Source organism: Myotis yumanensis, unplaced genomic scaffold (assembly GCF_028538775.1).
Source record: "Myotis yumanensis isolate MYYU_CA2020_CCGP unplaced genomic scaffold, mMyoYum1.0.hap1 SCAF_182, whole genome shotgun sequence".
NCBI lineage: Eukaryota > Metazoa > Chordata > Mammalia > Chiroptera > Vespertilionidae > Myotis > Myotis yumanensis.
The window spans coordinates 1-19,259 of record NW_027223933.1 but is presented as its reverse complement, the minus strand read 5'-3'; the positions used below and the strand labels follow the sequence as shown (position 1 = coordinate 19,259).

Here is a 19,259-nt window from a genome sequence, read left to right as displayed (position 1 = left end):
GTCTTCTGCTAGCGCCCCACCCACTCCCGCCCTCACTGCACCCGCCGCCGGAGGCTCTCCCACGCCCACACTACTCACCACGACGGGACCTGGGAAGCTGATAACCTTGATCCCAGATGGAAGCGTCAGACGGGGCGGGCGGGCTCAGCCTCCGAGGCCAGCGCGGCCGGCTGCACCGGCAGGACTAGCTCCCTCCCCCGCACGGCCTCCCGCACCCGCCTCTTCTTTGTTCTCTAACTCAAGGGTTCCCGGCTTCTGGGCTGTGCTTGGAAACACGTGGGGCCCTTCCAACTCTGGGAATCTTGAACATCCGCGGGTGCGTTTTGTGTTTGAAATCCTGGCGCCCGGCGCGCGCATCTGGTCTTCTCGACCTAATTTCCAGCTTCTCTCTCGGGCTGCCGGGGGAGAAAAGAAAGGAGCGGGGCCCACGCCCGCCCCACCCCTTGCGGGGGCGCGGCCGACCCGCCCTCCGGCCTGGTCTCCAGCAGGTGCCGGGATAAATCCCGGAGCCTCGTGGGGCTGCCAGCCAGTGCCGCGGTGCCCGAGGACGAAGAGGCTTCTCCGCGCGCAGCGTGTCCCCGGTGAGTTGGCGAAGTCCGGGTCCAGGGACTGGGCACGACCTCCAGGGGGAGTGGCGCCCGAGGCTCGCCAGCCTGGGGCGTCAGTGCTGGGGGGCGGGGCGGGCGGGGGCGAGGAAGAAGCGCGGGGCGAGTCTGAAAGAGCGCCCCGCATCGGAGGCCAGGCGGCACCCAGCCCCGCGGGGGTGAGCTGCTTGCCTCCTTCCCCAACCAGAGGGCAGGGTGACTCTCTCCCTGGTCCCCTCTTCGGTCCATTCAGCCTGGGTGCCCAGCTCTCTGCTGCTGCATGCATCCTCCTCTCCCTCCCCAGCGCCCCAACGCCCCCGTGGCCCCTCACCCGCCCCCTTACCGGGACCCCCTTGCTGCTGCCCCCTGGCCTGTGAAGCATAAATCACCTGTTTCCATTGCACCAGCTTAGTTCAGCTTGGACTAGAAGGCTAGGACATGGGATGGAGACACCAAAGAAGTCTTCAGTCTGATCAAATTTAAATTTTCGTTTTAAATATTTTAATCGATTTTGAGAGAGAGAGAGAGAGAGAGAGAGAGCGCGAGCTCGCCACCTACCGCCTTCTGCACGCCCCCTACCGGGGATCGAGCCTGCAAACTGGGCATGTGCCTCAACCCAAATGGAACTGGCAACCTTTCTTTCAGTGCACAGGACCATGCCCAACCAACTGAGCCACACCGGCCAGGGCCAGCCTGATTACATTTAATATGCTGTCATTTCCTAAGTAAGGAAGAGTCTTTACACTAAAATGGAACTTTATAGTTTAGTGCTTTACTTTTGTTTGTAAGCATACTTACTATAGCCATTTTTTAATTGGTATATCCAAGGATCACTAATTTACATGCTAGAAGTAACACCAGTTATAGCTCTCACTGATATTTATTTTGCTGCCGTTATGTGCCTATCACTGTTCTACCAAGGCCTGTAACCTGGCAGGCCCTGAAATCTAGCCCCGCTCCTCTTGTCCTATCCCACCCCCAACCTATGCACCCTGAGAGGGCAATGAGGACCTCCTTTTTCCCCCAGAAGGTTTCATATGTGGTGGTATTGACCGCATAACTATATTACACTCCTTAATAGTTTACCTGCATTAACTTATTTAATTTTTATAGCTTTTCTTAGGAATTACATAGTGGTGTGCCTAAAAGGGGCATGGATGGCCTGGTATTGGCTTTCTTGTGGAAGGAGTGTTGGCAGTGCCTAGGCTGCTGCCTGGGGAGGGTGCCTGGGGTGTCACATTACTGTAGAAAGTCTGACCCTCATCCTTGCAGGTTTGCAGGTACACACCCCATGACTATCTATCTATATAGAAGCCTAAGCGTCTATCGCAACTGAACGGATGACCGAACAGGCTGTGGGGGGCAACCAGGCTGGGAGGGGGGTTAGTGAGGGGTGACCAAATGACCGAGCAGCAGGATGCGTGGGGCAACCCGGGCGCCAGTCGGGGCAGTGAGGGTCGATCAAACGACCGAACAGCAGGCTGCATGGGGCGACCAGGCTGGCAGGGGTGGCAGTTGGGGTCAACCAGGCCTGCAGGCGGGGGGTGAGTTAGGGGTGATCAGACAGGCAGGCAGGTGAGCAGTTAGGAGCCAGCAGTCCAGGATTGTGAGAGGGGTGTCCAAAACCAGCAGTCAGACATGCCCCGAGGGGTCCTGGATTGGAGAGGGTGCAGGCTGGGCTGAGGGGACCCTCCCTGCCCCATGCACAAATTTCATGCACCGAGCCTCTAGTCCTATATAATTAAAGGCTATTATGCAGATCAGTGGAACAACTGGTCGCTATGACGTGCACTGACCACCAGGGGGCAGATGCTCAATGCAGGATCTGCTTCCTGGTGGTTAGTGCACCAGAAGCTGGGCTCATGGCTGGCAAGCACAGCAGTGGTGGTGGGAGCCTCTCCTGCCTATGCAGCAGCGCTACGGATGTCCGACTGTCCTCAGGGACTCCCGGACTGCGAGAGGTTGCAGGCCTGGCTGAGGGAACCCCCTGAGTGCACATATTTTGTGTACTGGGCCTCTAGTTTAATATAAGAGTCTGAATACCGCTGTTCACCCATCAGGGTACCTTCTTTCCAAGTCCTGCAGGGCCTGGGATGCCCAAGCAATTATCCAAGCTATTCTGTGAAAATAAATTTGAACAAAGATGCCAGAGAGTGTGAAGGCCATTTCATTCCAAGGATGGTGAAACCCGGAGTGCCACAGAAGAAACCACTCTTTGTTTAACCAGAATACCCATGCCCCTCACTGCCAGCATTCTTATTCCCTGGTCACACAGGTAAAACCTACCTTAAGGCTTAAACTCTTCTGTCCCTCTACTGGGTGAGCTCTCCCAGATCTGTCTACCTCTCACCATTCATCATATGGATATCTACTCAAATGTCCATTCCTGGCAAATCCCTCCTGTTGCTTCCGACCTTGACCACAATTTAATTTCTATTCTCTATAGCTCCCTGCACTTTTCTTTATAAATCTACCAGAGGCCCAGTGCACAAATTCATACACCGGTGGGGTCCCTCAGCCTGGCCTGTGCCCTCTAGCAATTCGGGACCCCTCGGGGGATGTTGGACAGCCGGTTTGGACTGCTGGTTTCCCCCGATCCCCAGGGATAGGGCCGAAACTGGCAGCTCAACATCCCCTGAGGGATATAAGAGTACACCAAGCAGTAGGCGGCCCAGGAGGAGCCAGCTGTGAGCCCAGCATCTGGCACCTATCAGTCAGCTGAGCGGTGCTCTCACTGCATTGAGCTTCTGCCCCCTGGTAGTCAGTGCGCATCATAGTGACTGGTCAAATGGTCATCTGGTCGCTTAGGCTTTTATAGAGAGAGATAGATGGATTGTGATGATGTATAGCAGTGATGGCAAACCTATGACACGCGTGTCAGGTGACACGCGAACTCATTTTTTTGGTTGATTTTTCTTTGTTAAATGGCATTTAAATATATAAAATAAATATCAAAAATATAAATCTTTGTTTTACTATGGTTGCAAATATCAAAAAATTTCTATATGTGACATGGCACCAGAGTTAGGGTTTTTCAAAATGCTGACACGCCGAGTTCAAAAGGTTCGCCATCACTGATGTATAGGGTGTCCCAAAATCCACGCAAGATTTGCAATTCAATTCAATTGCAAATCTTACGTGAATTTTGGGACACCCTCTATTTATTCATTTAATGTCTATCTCTTCAACTAGATCCTTAGCTCACCAGGCCAGAGAACACGGGAGGCTGCCCATTCCCTCAGCCCCAGTGCCCAGCATCAATGCTCAACAAACATAATAAATGAACATCTGGCCCTGCATTAGCTAGCACAGGGACCTTGGATAAACCACATACACGTTATTTCTGATCCTCAGTCACAAGAAACTACAGTTTTGGTCACAATAATTTCTGAAGGGTTCAACCACGCTCCAAGCCCTCCTATAAATGACTCTATCCACTCATAGTCATTAATAGTAATTAGTTTATCCTCAACCAAACTGCAAAGTGAGAACCTGCTATTCTTTTTTTTTTTAATATATTTTATTGATTTTTTACAGAGAGGAAGGGAGAGAGATAGAGAGTTAGAAACATCGATGAGAGAGAAACATCGATCAGCTGCCTCCTGCACATCTCCTACTGGGGATGTGCCTGCAACCCAGGTACATGCCCTTGACCGGAATCGAACCCGGGACCTTTCAGTCCGCAAGCCGACGCTCTATCCACTGAGCCAAACCGGTTTCGGCAAACCTGCTATTCTTTAATGGACATTGTCTGCCCTCCTCTGTCTATTCTCTACAGCTCCCCACTCAGGGCAACCTCCCACCCCCACCACAGCATGCCCCCTGCTAAACACATCTTCTCATCCTGGAGGAAATCAGACCTTTGTCTTTTTTTCAGTGGGTTGTTATTAAAGCATATTATAAACTCATTCCACTGAAGTGCGAACGAGTAACTGATAACAGGATGTAAGTGTGGAGCCCAGTATGCGCTTGTCGGGAGGAGATTTGTTATTCTTTCACCTTGTTGGTGAGCAGCACCATGAATCTGAAAAACATAACATTTGTAAAGCACTGTGAGCCAGCATGGGTCAAGCACGTGACATACATTTTTTTTTCATTGCAAAACTACTCTATGCCACAGACCAGTAAGTAGAGATGAGGAGACCTCGACCAGAGAGGCTATGGAGTCTGCCCCAGGTTTCACAGCCAGGCAGGGGTAGGACAGGACTGGAATCCAGACCTGTCTCTCACTGATGTCCTACAACCATTAGGTCTGAGTGGTAAATGATAGGGCGCAGGGGCCCAGAGCTGATGGTGAATTCATCAGAAAAGGTTTAGAACAGCGGTTCTCAACCTGTGAGTAGCAACCCCTTTGGCGGTTGAAAGACCCTTTCACAGGGGTCGCCTAAGACCATCCTGTATATCAGATATTTACATTACGATTCATAACAGTAGCAACATTACAGTTATGAAGTAGCAACGAAAATAATTTTGTGGTTGGGTCACAACATGAGGAACTGTATTTCAAGGGCCAGAAGGTTGAGAACCACTGGTTAAGAAGGTCTAATTAGTCTTCTTAAAATACATTATGCAAATAGGGTTTTACATTTTTCTCTTGAATCTCATATTTTAAATAGTGACACATAATTTAAGAACAACAATGCAAATGAGAAAACATGAATCTAAAAGGAGACAGCAATAAAAGCAAAGATGTAGCAGTTATGTCATAAGCTTGATATGGTCACGACTTTGAACATAAATCAGCCCACAGGACTCATGATTATTAGGAGAAAAGGTTCACTCTGAGAAATAATGAACGTCTTCTTTGGGTTAAATTTGGGTGTAGTTACAGTTCCTGGTGAATGAACATTTGTTCATGAACAAAGCTGAGTGGGCATGCAGATGTGTGCTGAGCCAAGATCCAGTCCCGGTGGGCCCCCTCCTTTTTCTAAGTTCAGAGTCTGCTACCAGGAGAGATGTTTAAATCACGCTTCTCAATTTCTTTCACTATTTCAGGAAGTATGAGCTCCATGTAGCAAGCAAACACAGAGGGAGTAGACGCCTAGGTCTTTATATGAGTCTGTCTGTCTGTCTTCATAGGTGTCAGTCAGAATATGGCTCCCAACGTGAAGTCAGCAAAGAAAGTATTCGTTTTCTTAGGAAAATCAGTATTTAGTCTTCTGGAGACTATGATTTTTACCTTAATCCCAAAGCCACGGAAGAACGTTGCTGGTGAAATCGTACTCATAACAGGTGCTGGGAGTGGACTCGGAAGGCTCTTAGCCCTTAAATTTGCCCGCCTTGGGGCTGTGCTTGTTCTCTGGGATATCAACAAGGAGGGGAATGAGGAGACGTGCAACATGGCTCGGGACGCCGGAGCCGCAAGAGCCTACGCCTATACCTGTGACTGCGGTAGAAAGGAAGAGGTGTATCGAGTGGCCGATCAGGTAAATTTTGGGTGCTTACTCTTTGCTATGGGTAGTAAGAACTCTATGTAAATACTTGGAAATACATCAGTTTCTTTCTCTGTTTGCTTTTCTCGGTGCCAATTTGCCTATCTCCAGCATTCCTTTAATTTAAAAATTTGGGGGGAGTGGGAATTAGAATTTTTGCAATACACCATGTTAAGCACCCTGTATGTATTGTATATTATAATCCTATAAAGTAAGGCCTATTAGTACCTCCATTTCACAAATGAGAAAACCAAGACTTAGGAGAGGTAAATAGCTTACCTAAGAAAAAGATAGTAAGTAGCAAAGCGACAGCTGGGACATGACCTGTTGACTCCTGAGTAGGTACTCTGACCACCACTCTATACTGACTGTGCTGGCCCTTATCATAATATAAGATAGGTGATAGCACCATCTTTGAGGATGAAGAAACTGAGGCACAGATATATTAACCCGCTCAGGGTTCCAGAGCTACTGCATGACTAAGCCAGGTGTAAACCCATAGTTAGTCTAATTTTAAATCCAGCTATTTCCACTCCACCACAATGCCTTTGATTTGCATGTGTATTTCTCCGAAGTTGTCATGAAAAAATCAGAATATTTTATTCATCCCAAAGACTGTTAACCTCAGTTGTTCCTTTAGTGATGACAGAGATGCACATATTTAGGACGCTTTCAGGAAACCAAAGCTCCAATATGCCAATGGTAGGGTTTTCTTAGTTCGTAGAGGAACTTACTTGTTTGCTGCCTGTCTCCTTTCCTTATTAAGGATTAATCTGTCTTCATGTTGGCACGAGTATTCTACACATCACTCTCCAGGGCCACTTCTTTTGTGACTCCCAGGGTTCCCTCATTTAGTGAGAAGGGAGGAGCTAGACCAGCTTGTGACAAGCAAGCAACCACATTGGAAAGCTCTTGCACAGCAACTACATTGGAAAGTTTTTGCACAGCTTCTCTGCTCAAAACTAGTAGAAAGGTTTGCAGGTCACTGGCCATTGAGTGAGTTTGTGACTTGCGTTTGAGTTTGTCTTTACATTTTATTCATCTGTTCTACCATCTCCAATCACAGGCTGCCCAGAACAGTCTGGAGACCCAAACTTGACAAGCTAGCAGGGCTCATGCTGGGACTACCCTGCAAAGAGCAGTTGTGTCTTTTTCAGAGCTGACCTCACAAATTCAGCCCTTTGTCCTTGAAGCACGAGTCACCTGGCAGGTTGACTTACACTGATTACAAATAACTTCCCTGTCAAGTCTTAAGCAATAACTGGCTTGTGTTCAAACACAACATCTTCAGATGTGGAACAAGCTAATATGAGGTGCTCATAAATAATTAGTTCCCTCTGCTCCATATCCATAATTTAGTTCTGCCCAAAATGCTCAGCTTCAGAAATGGTCAAACATGGTGCATTTACTAGCCTATTATTCAACTTTTCTTACTTCTGGGTCTTGTAGACAATTAAGTATATGCTCTTTTGCATTCAGGAGAAGCAAACTACTTTCCACCTTATAAACCAAGCACTTCCACTTCTTATTCTGGATAGAGGGAAGCTACCAGAGAAATTTTACAAAGTATGCCATAGAGGAGTGATCCAGGTGAAAATTGTCAGAGCAGTTTGACAGTGTTTTATCTCCTCTGAGACCCCAATCACCTTGAAAGCTTGTGTCCCTAGAGCATAGTTGGCACTGAAAGTCCAACCTTCATACCTGGCATCCTGGGTGAGAGGTCATTTGGAACAGTAAACACAAGACCAGCCTGGAGCTACGTAGTTGTCACTTACCCTTAATGTGGCATGTGGAAGTATCCTAACTGTATATTTAATAACCGTGATGCCTTAGACAAGCCAACTCATAATCAATTTTGCTTGGCATACCTCTAATTGACTGCATTGGTTCAACAGAAAAAAAAACCCACCTCATTACAGGCATACTGCAGAGCCATTGAGGGTTCAGTTGCAGACCACTCAATAAAGTGAGTTGTAATCGTTTTGCTGTTCGGTCTAGCCTTATTTGTAAAAATGAGGTGTGTTTGTATTTGTAGTATCAGTGATTTTTTTTTAAGGTTTATTACTGATTCCAGATGTCCAAGGTCAAACTTCAGGATTGCTTCATCTTTTAAACCACATGGTCATTGGTAGAAGTTGACTTTAACCTATTGCCCACTATGACTTACAGTGGTGGAAAAGTCAAATCAGCCATCCTGAGCAGTGTGGAGTTAGACACTGGGTTAGACACTGGAGTTAGAACACCTGTGGGTTCTTGTTGTCATAGTGTGGCTATTCAAAAGGTGGGCACAGCTTATGTGCAAGTCTTCCTGGAGTTGTCACCCAGGGCTGAAGAGATTATTGCCACATTCTTACAACAAAGAAGAATAATGAATGCCAAAAAAAAAAAGAAGAAAAAAGGAAGGAAGGAAGGAAGGAAGGAAGGAAGGAAGGAAGGAAGGAAGGAAGGGGAAAGAAAGAAAACTAAGTATAAAATTAGGATCTGCTGCGTTTTCCCTTAGATGTTACCCCTGAGCCCCTTATAAAACAACACAAACTTACTCTCATCCCAGGATGACCACTCAAGTTACGGTAGGCCCAGTGTCATCGTAGCAAATATGGCCTACTTGTTCCTCCTTTCACAGATCTTATGCCTAAAAGTTTGGGGGAGGGAGAAGAAAGCCAGCCAGTTGATGAAAACAGGATAGACAGGTTCTGAACCATGATGTGTGTTGAAAGCATGGATATACTGAATATCATATTTCCTCCATTCACTCCCTACGCCACCCCATCTCTGTGTCTGCTAGGTCTTGATTTATATGACTCCAGAGGTCCGGTGCATGAATTTGTGAACCAGTGGGGACCCTCAGCCTGGCCTGTGGGATCAGGCCAAAACTGGCTCTCCAACATCCCCCAAGGGGCTCTGGATTGCGAGAGGGTGCAGGCCAGGCCAAGTGACCCCATCAGTTCATGATCGATCGGGGCCAGGGAGGGATATAGGAGGCTGGCCAGCTGGAGAGGGACAGCAGGAGGTCTCCAGGGCATGTCCAGACTGTCTCGCTCAGTCCTGATTGGCCGGACCCCAGCAGCAAGCTAACCTACCAGTCAGAACGTCGGCCCCCTGGTGGTCAGTGCATATCATAGCATGCTAAGGTTGAGCAGCCTTAGCATATCATTAGCATATTATGCTTTGATTGATTGAACAGATGACATATCGACCGGACACTTAGCATATTAGGCTTTTATTATATAGGACTAGAGGCCCAGTGCATGAAATTCATGCACAGGTAGGGCCCTGCCAGCCGGGGCCTTTCTTCCAAGCTGCCGGCTGCCAGCTGCCAACCGCCAACCAGGACCTTCCTTTATTCCATGCCACCCCCTGGTGGTTAGTGCATGTTATAGCGAGTGATCGAACTGCCAGTTGGTCGAACTCCCGAGGGGACACTTTGCATATTAGCCTTTATATATATAGATGGCAATAAGGGCATATGTCCCATCACATTGATTAAAATTATATGCTTCTTAGAGCATAGAACAAAGTTACTACTCACCAAATATAAGAATAGCTCTAAATGTAGAAGGAAAGCAGCATTGCATTGTTGGAATTATCATAAGGAGAAGAAGAAATAAAAAGAAAAGCATCAGACTTGGATCGCTGATGCACTGTACACTCAGCAAAGGAAATAAAACATGCTTTGTTTCCAGACTGCATAAGCTCAGTCTCTTAACAAGGTTTAAGTTGGGGGGGAATTAAACCTAGATCATATAAGAAATTACTACGTTGATGGTGCTGCTCTTGTTACTCAATTCAGGTTAAAAAAGAAGTTGGTGACATTTCCATCCTAATCAACAATGCTGGCATCGTAACAGGCAAAAGATTCCTCGACTGCCCGGATGAGCTTATCGAAAAGGCTTTTGATGTGAATTTCAAAGCACATTTGTGGGTAATAATTTTTTCTTCTCATGACAAAGATTAGCCTTTAAATAAAGTGCAGTCTTCTCAATTTTAGCTTATCCTGGTCTACCCAGTCATCTTCTCCCAATCCAACTCAACCCACACTCCCAGAACTCGCCAGGGAATCCTACAAAGACACACTGTCCTCCTGGTACTACTATCATTTATTCACTGCCCTAGGCACCTCAGGCATGAGCCTTAAAACAGCTCCTTGAGATAAGGAATCACAAAAGTTAAAAGACTTACTCAAGGCTACACAGCAAGTGACAGCACTTAGACTTGGCCAGGGTGACCTTATCATGTGCCTAAGCTGCAACTCTTTTGAAAAAAGTGGAAGCACGCATTCTGAATAAGCAACATTAACCAGATCTGTTCTGAGCAAACCGAAACATTCGGTCTCCTGACTCAGTACACACCCAGGGAAAGAAAGGTTTCTACCACTAACCCTGGTGACTGCGTGCTGTGGAGATCAAGGGGCACAGCCATGTGCCCACTTTCAGACACTGTGTTTTCCTGGCTGTAGCTGAGACCAGTCATGTCAGGCCGCCCCATGCCAGGCACGGTCCCTCGTTCTGCCTCTCCCAGCACATGAGCCCATTTTGTTCCCACCCCACTCATAGCTCATCCTTCCCTTGTCCAGCTCTGCTTCTGAGAGCGATTATTTGCTGGAGATTTCTGAGATCCCCTCCATTATTCTCACAACTCTCCTCGTGGACTTTCCACTCAACTCTCCTTGCACAGCTTTGAGAGACTGTAGGTTTTCTGTCTCCTAGTTTCACCAAAAATGCCATGGTGGTACTCTTGGGGTTCTCTTTAGTTTTCAGGAGAAAGATGGAAAGATTCAGAACTCAGTGGCCACCATGCTCCTTCAGGAATTACTGCAAGTGACTTGTCTTGTCCCAAATGCCCTCTGCTGCATTAGAATGAAGTTGTAATATCCCGTCAGAAGAAAGACAAAGACAGTGTCCCTGAAAATCTCCACTCCGGGGCTTTCATGTTCTTTCCCCACCTCTCTGCTTTCCTGGTCTCTTTCACGGTCTCCTCTTTCTCTTCTTTCTCTTCCACTTTCTCTACGTGTTCCTGAAATACTGATGTTCCCCTGCTGGCCCTGACCTCCCCTCACGCCCTCTCTGTACCCTTTTTCTGAGCAAGTCCAGGTACGTTCTTTAAGTACTTGCACAGAGTGGGCACTTACTTGCTAGAGGGTCAGAGAGCACATGGTGACAGGGCTCCCAAGGGGAATGTTGCCAGGGAGAAGTGCCTCAGAGCAGACACCACAGTTTTTATTATGCTGCCTGTTTTGATTTTCCTTCTCTCTGTAAGTGTTGGGTTCTCTCTGAAACTCATTATGATGCAGACAAACAGAGGTTGGTTGACTTTTACAAGAGATTCTTTTTCTCATATATATTTATATTAGGAAACAAATAGGAAATATAAATTTATGAAATAAAATGCAGTTATTCGTATAGGTTAATTATTTCTCTGTTGCAGAATACATCTTCTCCCAAAGCTCATTGCTCTTTCCTTTATCTTCTTTCTCCAAATCCCATATCAAAGGTGAAGGTGCTCTGTGGTCCTCAAACATAGTATCCGTCCCCTCGTTTTAACAGATATTCTCTTTTGTGACATGGAACAAAATTAAGAAACTATTGTTCAAAGAAGTAGAGATAAACGTAAAACAAAGTGATATTTTTACACTGAAGCCAACAGCAGCGTGTCCTATAAACACTGTTCAAAAAAATTTGAAATTCATATATGATCCCAGGGAAAAAAGAGCAATCTAAATCTAAATAATCTTATTCTTGATTGTAATCTAAATAATGATATCTTTTCCTTTCTGGATTATGGCTGCCACAACTAAGATTGTCCTGTATTGCTTCAATTATTATCTTAATATTATGTTTTGAAAAATCAAATATGAGCAAAATGTAAGTTTGAGTAAATTATTTGTAATAATATTGGTATGCCATGAGGAAAATATTGATTTCATAGGTGAAACAAGTTAAGATGGTTACTTTCCAGATACTTAAGTTTTTATATTGCAGTGCCTTCAGGTATTTTAATGAGCTTAAAAAAATTTTTTTAATCACAATGATCATATAAACATCTGAAAAAGAGTAAAATGTGGTATAAAATATTAAAAGTTTTACTTTGCTCATCTTAGACTTATAAAGCCTTTCTACCTGCTATGATCGCTAATTCGCATGGACACTTGGTTTGCATTTCAAGTTCAGCTGGATTATTTGGAGTAAATGGGCTGGCAGGTAAGAAAAGTGTAATATTTCACATTTGCACATTTTCCCTAGCTCTAACTTACATAATAGCTCTGAGTAATCAGCATTGACCTGATGCACCAATAATAAAGATAAAAAATTAAGAAGTATATTTAATAAGGGAAGTGGTTGAGAACTACATAATGCATCAAAACTGCCCATCAGATATACCTACCGGAAGTTGAAGTATGCCCTTTGGAATCATTAGGTCTTATGTAGTCCCCTGGGTTTAAAAATGAAAGAAAGAGAGAGAGAGAGAGAGAGAGAGAGAGAGAGGAGACACCTTACTGATGACTGTTTTTACATAAGTGATTAGCATAGTCACCATCCCCAAAATTCATCTGGTACTATTTTCAGGTTGGTAAGGACGACCACTCTGCCTTCTGAAGTCTCCCCCTGCTGTCAGTTTGGAGATAATTTCTCCACCCCAAGAAACCTAAACTTCACCTCTTTGCTTTTCCACTGGTTAGAAGACTTAAAGGAAGTGGTTGCCACTTCCATCTCCCTTGCAGCTGACTTGTCATTAGCAGTGGGGAGGGGGCAAAAAGAGAGGCCAAGATCTTCAGTGAAGGCAACCCAACTCAGGAGGGAGCTCCAGGAGGAGCAGAAGTCTCGTCCTTCCCTACCAGGGCATCCCTAGGAGCAACTTTCCGTGTACTGATGCAGATCCCTGAGACTCGGGCATCAGAAGCCCTAGCTGCAATACTCGGATAACTTTGGCCAACCTTCCCGTGGGGCACTTCCTGATGCTTTGGAGCTGAGCCACTTAATCCAAGATTCACAGTACCAGTCCAGGCCCAGTTCATCTCAATTAGGTGAAGAGGTTTCCCAGAACCACCAGTCACCCAAAATATCAGTCTGTGCACATCTCCCTGTACTCTGTCATTCTCAGAAATCATCACATATTAGCATTACCTCTCTCTTATATGTCTGATAAATGATGAAACTCTGAAATAATGCAGGTATATTTACAGCTTCTGTTAATCTTTTTTCTGACGCCATATCTCTCTATCTTAAGAAGGATTCTTCCATCCCCAGCTGGCCTTAGAAACAAGCATAAGCCTTTTGTAAATCCCACCATGGGGGTCTTGGCTCCCCAGCATCAGAATCACCAAGGGTGTTATTTGTCTCCAGGGTTGAGGGACTCAGTGAGCTGCATTTGTACCAAATGACTCAGATGATCCTAAAAGCTGGTCAGGACTCCTCTCCCCTCCCTCCTTCTATGGTCTTACCTGCCTTCTTGAGCAGCAGTGGGCCTGACATCCCCACGCCTGGCACTCATTTCCTGGTTTTTGCCAGTTGTGGTAGCCGCTTCTGAACAGAGCAAGTACGTTTACCTTGTTTGACTGTGTGAGGCAAAGGGAAGGAGGAGCTCATCTACACGCCTTTTCTACTCCAAACTTTTCCATGCAGCAGATTGAAAATCCAGGTGTTTACTTGAAGTGAGAGTGACTGAAGACAGCAAGCTCAAAATGGACAAGCTACTGAGTCCTTAGTTTTTCTTCTGAAAGTGGGAGAAAGAATTAGAGTTGGAAGAAACTTTGATCCGAGTATCATGACCCAGGCTGCCCTCTCTTGTCTAGCCTACTGCATCGCTTACTATATTTCCTCTTTTATGCACCTTCCTGCCCCATTTGGGTTGAAATTCTTTGGGCCTAGATGCACATGCCATGTGCCCCATATAACAGCTAGCACATGTCTGACCATTCATAACGTGGAAGTAAAAGCTAGCAGTGTGACTGTAGGAGGCTCTCCAGCATCCACTCGGTCTTATCAACTGAACTTTGTGTGACCGTGTACCTCCCCACTCACTCTGCACTTCTTCCAGTCGGAACGGACCAACACACAAAACAAGAACTCTGAAATCGTCGTCTGATTTTCTGTTGGCTAGTGTTATGAGGAGACTTAATGCAATGCCATTTTTAAAACTTCAGAAGGTACATCAGCATTGTTTGTCTTTTTCAGATTACTGTGCAAGTAAATTTGCAGGCTATGGATTTGCTGAATCTATTTTTTTCGAACTATTTGCCCAGAAAATAAAGGGGATCAAAACCACTATTGTGTGCCCATTTTTTATAAACACTGGAATGTTTGAAGGTTGTACTACTGGGTAAGTATAACCTGTAAGATCAAAGAAACTGCATTTTAAAAAATAATTGCCTCTTTTATTTTTTCTATCTGTTTTTTTATTTTTATTTTTATTTTTACTTTTTTAAGTCCTCACCTCAGGACATACTTAGAGAAGGAATCAAACTGGCAACTTTTCGGTGCACAGGGCAACACTCAACCAACTGAGCCACTCAGCTGGGCTTTTCTAACTGTTTTTTTAAAGTTGTTTAAAAATGTATTTCTCTCGGATTCAGCATGATTTATGAATGGTCTCAGGATTTATTTTTTACTCAGATGTGCTTATATTTGAGATGTTGGGCTTAATGTGAATGGTTTATCAAAGCTGTGTCTCACTCACAAGCCGCCCTGTAGCCTGGATCTGCTCACCTGTCTCTCCAGCACTCAATCACATTCCCTTTCTGCCACCCAACTCCCTCCTCCCCTCATCCCTGATTCCACAGAAGGACTGAAAATCACTTAAAGGGACACAAACTCCCCATTCTGCATCTCATGGAGATGACAGGAAATTCGTTTTTTCAAAGATTTGCTTTATACTAATAGATCATTTCTTTAATGTGGTTTTACTTATATGCATATTATACATCAGTGTATTCAGTAGAATCATCATTTTCCATTTCAAATTCCAGTTATTACCATGTTGATAATCAGGGAGTAAATATAGAAGTAGATAAAATCTGGGAGGGAATGAAGCAAATAAATGATAATGTCTTACAGTCTTTTTATGCTTAATGTGCAAGAACTGTTTTTATTAATTTGTTAATTTTGGTTGTTTTTGTTTTTTTCTTTTTTACCCCCTAGCTGTCCTTCTCTGTTACCGATTCTGGAACCAGAATATGTAGTCAGAAAGATAGTTGATGCTATCCTGCAAGAAAAAGTGTACTTGTGTATACCAAAGTTTATATACATACTGATGTTTTTAAAAAGGTAACAATATCAGTCAGCTTCTATGACTTCTCTAATGTACCGATCAACAACTTTCCCCAAATCCTTCCAGGAGAAGCCTCACCCGCAGAGTCCCCGGTACTGGAAACAGTGCAGGGCATTTGCACATACTGTGCCCCCTCTTAGATGAAGCATTCCTTCCCTGGCCTTCCAGAATATCCCCAACGGCTTCAATGCATACGCTCCTAGCAGCTGAGCCTGGCCTCCTCAGACATCTCACCGCTGCACGGCACACTTATTTGTGAGATCTTGCATTATCGTCTGCCTCCCCACTGAGCCGTCAGTTCCTGGAGATCAGATGCCAGTTGGTTTCTGCTCACTCTTGTGTGTTTTCAGCTCCAAGGAAGAGCTTGACCAAAAAAAAAAAAAAAAAGAGGTGCCCTTCCTGCATAAGCAAAAGTCTTTTCTCTTTAGCTAATTGTATCTACTTTATACAATTAACCAAAAATCATTCTTCCATACCTTCATGTCCTCAGGCTCCACCTAGCACAGGAGTGGTGACTGATACAACTGCTAAGGTGTGGGGTGGGGCAAAAGGGTCTATGGCAAGGAGATTGAAATCTGGAGTTATAATCCCGCTGTGTACTAAGCCTCTGACTCTGAACATGACCTTCATTCTCCAGGTCCAATTTCCTCATTTACAGTGTAGAAATCAGTGCTTGTTACAGCTTGTGAATGAGTGAATGTAATGACTTTACTGGCCAGCGTGCGTGTTCACAGGACAGTGCCTCCGCTTGCCTAACAGAAGTTAACGCCAACTGTAAAGAACTTGGGATTTACTTTTTCTAATTTTTAAAATAATTACAGAGTTGATATTTACTTTTATAAATCCCGGATTGAGGGGGGTCTGCATAATTCCTGAGAAGGCTTTGAAAGCATGAAGAAGTTCAATGAGGGGGGTTAACAGCACACACTCCTTCAAACATCCCACAAGTATTAGAGGGTGCCTAGTGTGTGCCATGCATTGCTGATGACCCTAGGATTGGGGGTTACAGCAAAGGATAAGAGAGACAAGAGTCCTGGCCCTTGTGGAAATTATCTTCCTAGTGGGTAGGGATCAGGGAACAAACAAAAAATAATAAAGTAAAAGAGAAGGTATGCTGGGTGGTCCTAAGTGCAACAAAGAAATATGAAGCAAGAAAAGGAAATTCCAGAGTGGTAGGATCGGGGATGCAGGCTGAGGTCTAGTTTTCAGTATGGTACTCAGGGGAGGTCTCCTGGAAAAGGTACCATTTACTAGAGATCTGAAGCTGGGGAGGGCAGAAACCTCCTGGGTTTCTTGGGGTGCCCCCCAAGGGACAGCGAGCACAGGTTCTTTACTTTATCCCACCCTTAGCTCAGGGGTCAGGTTTCCTGGGCCTGCTCTGTTTACTGCCCCTCTCCTCGCTCTGCAATGTGAATGTCAGAATCCGCAGGGTCAGAGTGCGCCGTCAGGAGGGGCGCGTGGGGGTGGAGAAGATGAACAGTCTTAGTTGGAACTTGCCAGCCATCTGAGGAGCTGTTGCATCTAATCCTCACAGTAGGCCCAGAAAGAAAGATGAATGACCTCATTTTACACTGGAAGAAACTGAGGCTCCCGAGCTCAGTAACTTGCCTGCGATGACATTGTACATGACAGAGTTGGGTTTCAAGCCAGGCTCAGCTGACTCCACGAGATGTCCCTGCTTCCAGCCCATCATTACATGGTGTAGGGAAGCTTTGGAAATGGACGTGAGAAGTCAGTTGAATGATGTAAATAAAGCAAAGGGAGGGTTAGAAACCCTGGGCTGGTGTCCTCCCACATTGTAGACAAGCCCAGGGTGACACTGGGGCGTGCGTAGCAATGTGTGCATGCGTGAATTCTTCTGCGACAGGTCGGTGGCACTGCTGTTCAGCTGTGCTGTAAGGATGCTTTTATGAATGATAACCGAGAAAGTTTCCTCTTGTTTTCTCTTTAGTATCCTGCCCACCAAGTTGATACTGCTCATAGGTGAATATGTGGGGGCCTTCCATTTTATGGATGGCTTCGTTGGAAAGAAGAAGAACTAAAGACCAACTCTATGGCTGATGTCATCTAAAACCCAACATTACATACTGCTTATTTCCATGAAGAGAAGGATTTTTGTCTGATAGAATATATCTGGAGACGAAAAGTATCATTCTTGTTGTTCTATCTGGACTGGAATATTCAGCCAATACTTTTGAAAATAATGTTGCCATCTGCTTTTTTGTTGAGTGCTTTTATTTATTATTAATAAAAACAGCTCATTTTTGTCATCTCTGCTTGCAGTAGACGTGAGAGAGAGAGAACCCTCTCACATGGTGAGTGTTTAGAGGGGGTGCCCTCTTTCTAGAGGACACAATTCTAGATGTCCTGTCACCTTGCTCTTCACCTTAACCTTTTTGAACCTCTGTGTGCTCCCTGGTGTAGAAAAATCCAGCCTCCCGTCCATCTTTCCAAAGCAGCCACACAAATGCTTGCTTCTACATGCCCCAGATGCTCACAGAGTAAGTGCCAAGTGTACCTCCTGCTGGAGGTACATCGGGGGCCGCTGTGAGGGAGCCTGACTGTCCATTCCCTGAAATCCCTGGTGGGCATCAACCCTACATCAAACTCTGAATGGAACCACATTTTTCTTCCTAAAAGAGGTCAAAGAATGGGTGCGTCTCACTCTGAAAAGGACATTCTTCTGAATTAGAGAAACTGCTACCTATTAATCCAGAAGACACATTCATGTGGTTAGTTTCATTTAGTATTTCAAGTTGGGATTCATGTTGAGATGTTTTTCCATAGGGTGGACTATTTCATGCATTTGCATTCATCAGTGCTGCCTTCATTACAGTTTAATCAACTGGCCAACTGCATGCATGCTTTGGAGATTTCACCATAAAAGGAAGATTAAGCAAAATGTGGTCATTACCATACCCTGGAACTCCTTCCCAGGCTGGATGGGGCACCTGCCTTGCAAGAAAAGCAGCAGCCTTTGTCTCTGACTTCCTTTTGTGTGGGGAACAGGAAAGGATGAGAGGTACCTTGGGTCACCCTGTGAGAGTCCAAAGAAAAGAGTTTAAATATCTTGGGGGTAAGTTGCTCTTAGAGCAATAGGGATGTGGAGTCTGGAGTCCACTGTGGACTGGTTTATCTTGAGCTGTCCATAGAATTCCGACAATGCTGCTCCTGTATTTCCTTTCCATTCAGAAAGTTTTTTTTTAAAAAAAAAAAAACAACTTGTTTTGTGATCATAAAAATGATAGCTAATATTTATTGTGCCTGGCACGAATCTCAGCACTTTATACACATGATTTCATCAAAGAGGAATATTGCATCATTACTCAGAGAATAATAAAGCTGTTTGGTATGTGCCAAAGAAGAAAGGGCATCTTATTTCACAAGAGTGACATCCTACTCGACTGGAGATGTGTACTGAGAGGATCAAAAGGCCCCCTGACTAACCAACTGAAGTTCCAAATCCTTGGTTAACAAGGTTAATTAACAGAGAGGCACAATATTGCTCCTCTATTACAATTCCAAAAGCGTATCTTCTAGGGGCCTGTCTATTTAGTTGAAGCATAAAGAAGAGACTCTTAGGGGATTTAGTAGAACAAAGGTCTGGGTGTAGTGGGCATCCACCACTCATAACAGCATTAACAGCAATTATTTCTAATTGGAGAGCATCTTGCAAGGCTGGATGACTACAAAGGCCTGAAATTCAATTGTGGTTTTATAGTACCCATAAAATCGTATAAACAAATTCAGATTTACTTGAAGTACCCCTAGGAGGAGAGACCACATGTAAATTAGAGCATTCTAGAGGCTAATAAATAACAAGGTGATTTAATACCACTTGAGAGCAAGTGTACTCAGCATGTGTTTCATACAATTTTCCATCTGAAATTTAACCCTAATGATGCCATGATTAAGAGCCCACATAAGCCTTAAGAAATGGAAGGCTAAAAGACAAGGGCTGTATGCCAGGTTTGGGCAC

The 19,259-nt window shown here is 45.0% G+C and overlaps 1 protein-coding gene across 2 annotated transcripts; it reads left to right on the top strand.

Moving 5' to 3' along the window:
• Positions 1-300: 300 nt before the first annotated feature.
• On the top strand, positions 301-17,550 carry LOC139001214 (epidermal retinol dehydrogenase 2-like). Of its 2 annotated transcripts, XM_070402941.1 has the most exons (7): positions 307-581; positions 5,664-6,010; positions 9,807-9,938; positions 12,114-12,213; positions 14,188-14,332; positions 15,151-15,276; positions 17,232-17,550. In XM_070402941.1, the coding sequence occupies exons 2-7, from the start codon at positions 5,678-5,680 to the stop codon at positions 17,320-17,322; spliced, it is 927 nt and encodes a 308-aa protein (XP_070259042.1). In that variant the 5' UTR covers positions 307-581; positions 5,664-5,677; the 3' UTR covers positions 17,323-17,550. The 2 variants fall into 2 exon arrangements, with proteins under 2 accessions (XP_070259043.1, XP_070259042.1); XM_070402942.1 differs by lacking the exon at positions 15,151-15,276 and having other exon boundaries at positions 301-581.
• The last annotated feature ends 1,709 nt before the right edge of the window (positions 17,551-19,259 follow it).

Bases quoted from the DNA above. Each gene is read 5' to 3' on its own strand.
- LOC139001214 (XM_070402941.1), top strand. From the start codon at position 5,678: ATGGCTCCCAACGTGAAGTCAGCAAAGAAAGTATTCGTTTTCTTAGGA. The intron at 9,939-12,113 runs GTAATAATTTTT...TGCTCATCTTAG, and splicing joins ATTTCAAAGCACATTTGTGG to ACTTATAAAGCCTTTCTACC. The intron at 14,333-15,150 runs GTAAGTATAACC...TTTACCCCCTAG, and splicing joins TTTGAAGGTTGTACTACTGG to CTGTCCTTCTCTGTTACCGA.